Below are 2,061 nucleotides of genomic sequence, written 5' to 3' on the forward strand. Positions count from 1 at the left end.
AGCCACACCCACCGACAGGAAGTAAATTGGCAGGAAGCAAAAAGTGCATCTTTGAAGACTCATATCTCAGTGAATAAATTTTTTTAGACAATGGGAGTTGGAACACATCATTATTATGGTCAGGCAATCATATAAAGACCATAAAATAAATACCCTAAAAAATCACTGCACTTACACTTTAAGGGTAATTGTAGAGGCCGAACTATAACAGGTGAGAGGACCATGCCCATGGATAATACACCACTTCCAAGAAGAAGGCGACATAACAGTACTTAATAACATTAGATTAATTTACATAATTTAACTATGATTTAACAACATACATAAATAAAAGAAACATTAATATAACTATTGTACCATACATGTATATTAATTTTAATTATCAAACTTTAGATTTGTCCATAGTTTTACGTAAACCTTTAGACTTCTGTGTTGACTTCTTTTCTGATTGCTTAAATTTTTCCACAAACGCACTTGCAAATGAAAATCCTCGCACTGTGATGTAATGCTTCACCAATAATTTCAATAATTCTTCAGCTTCCTCTAAGTCCCAATTAATTGATACAATTTCCCAATGGAATAATACCTCTTCATTTTGAATAATTTTCTGAAAGGCATGATCTTTAATACTTTCCTTTGACGACACAGCATAGTCTAGAGTAAAGTGACTTCTAAATTGCTGTTCAACAGACACCAAGAGTAGATACATAGAATCATCTATGAGAATGAGTCCACCACGATTAATTTCCATTGTCCATTTTCCTGATTCATCAATATCCTCAGTAGTCTCACTTAGATTGTAACCTAAAATGTGATGAGAATGAGATACATGTACATCATATCATAGATTGTTTCCTGAAACTCTTACCTTCAAATAAGTCCCTAAGACAAAGCAGCAACAACTCTTTGAGTGGATGAGCTGACTTTTCAACCTTCTTCTTTAAAGAACGCAACAGATACCCACCACAATAACGAAGGGCATTCCTTTCTTCTAGGTCCAGGGATGCTGATGCTGTGCTAACATTTTGAGTCAGATCCAATGGAAATTGGCTTTTCACAACCCTTTCAAGAAGAACTCTCGTAACATATTGAAAGAAAATTGGAGTGCCAGTCATTCCAATGCTACATTCCAAAAAACTCATCCACGAACTTACAAAATCATCACTAGAACACAGTTTGTAGTACTTTTCCCACATTAGTTCTCTGAAAATGTGCCATGACACTGGCTTATCATGAGAACAGCACTTTCTGATATCTAGCAAAAGACCCTCAGCAAATACTTTAACTGGTGCCTCATTCTTATCAGCAAATGTCAGCAACTTTTCAGCCAGTAAACGAGCTCTCTGGGACCTTTCACTTGGTAAATCAAAGTCTTCATCTTTAGTTACATTTGCTACTACACTTATGAACATCTGTAAATCGTCTGAAATAAAAACAGAAGATGAAACGACAGTTTATATTAGTCATACTCACCAGAAACATGGCCTTCAGCCATCTTAAATTGGCCCCGCCTTTCATCTACACGCCCATTGATAACCTGGCTGCTTTCTTTCCCGCTCGAGCGCGGTAGACAAGGACTGAGGTGAGACATTTGGTGCTAATTGGCTAAGTTTCCAATCCCTATTCAGGTCCGTATCTATGATTATGTTTGTTCACCACCGCATACTTTATGCAACACGTGGTTAAATATCTTCTATCTGTTGTTGGCAAGGCTGTTGGAGAGAGCAGGCTACAATTTTTGTCTGGATGGCTAAACAGCTTCTCTTCTGCTTCTTTTCTCTGCGTTAGTGCCAGAGTTTTTAGCTCGAGTAAGAGCATCTGATGTACCACGAGGATTAAGGTAACGCCTACTACAACCACATCCGGTTCACCCTGTTTTGGGGTGAAGTAGAACGAACGATCTACACTCATTCGACCAGACTAGACCCTCCCGTTGAGGGAGGGGCTGGCTACGCGAGACTAAGGCCCTATAGCTTACCCGTAGGCTTAGCACCAAGTCAGACTTTTTGCCTCGTAGAGATGCTCCTCTGCATAAAAGCCATCTTTTAATTCCTCTACTTT

General features: G+C 38.6%; 1 protein-coding gene across 1 annotated transcript; it reads right to left on the reverse strand.

The window, feature by feature from the left end:
• Positions 1–286: 286 nt before the first annotated feature.
• On the reverse strand, positions 287–1,638 carry LOC109591773 (uncharacterized). The gene is made up of 3 exons (XM_020007426.1): positions 1,474–1,638; positions 869–1,423; positions 287–804 (listed from the first exon to the last, which is right to left on the reverse strand). Exons 1-3 carry the CDS (start codon positions 1,589–1,591, stop codon positions 383–385), a joined length of 1,095 nt encoding a protein of 364 aa, XP_019862985.1. The 5' UTR covers positions 1,592–1,638; the 3' UTR covers positions 287–382.
• Positions 1,639–2,061: the final 423 nt, after the last annotated feature.

This window comes from Amphimedon queenslandica, unplaced genomic scaffold (assembly GCF_000090795.2).
Source record: "Amphimedon queenslandica unplaced genomic scaffold, v1.1 AMPQUscaffold_7284_Cont20763, whole genome shotgun sequence".
Taxonomy (NCBI): Eukaryota; Metazoa; Porifera; class Demospongiae; order Haplosclerida; family Niphatidae; genus Amphimedon; species Amphimedon queenslandica.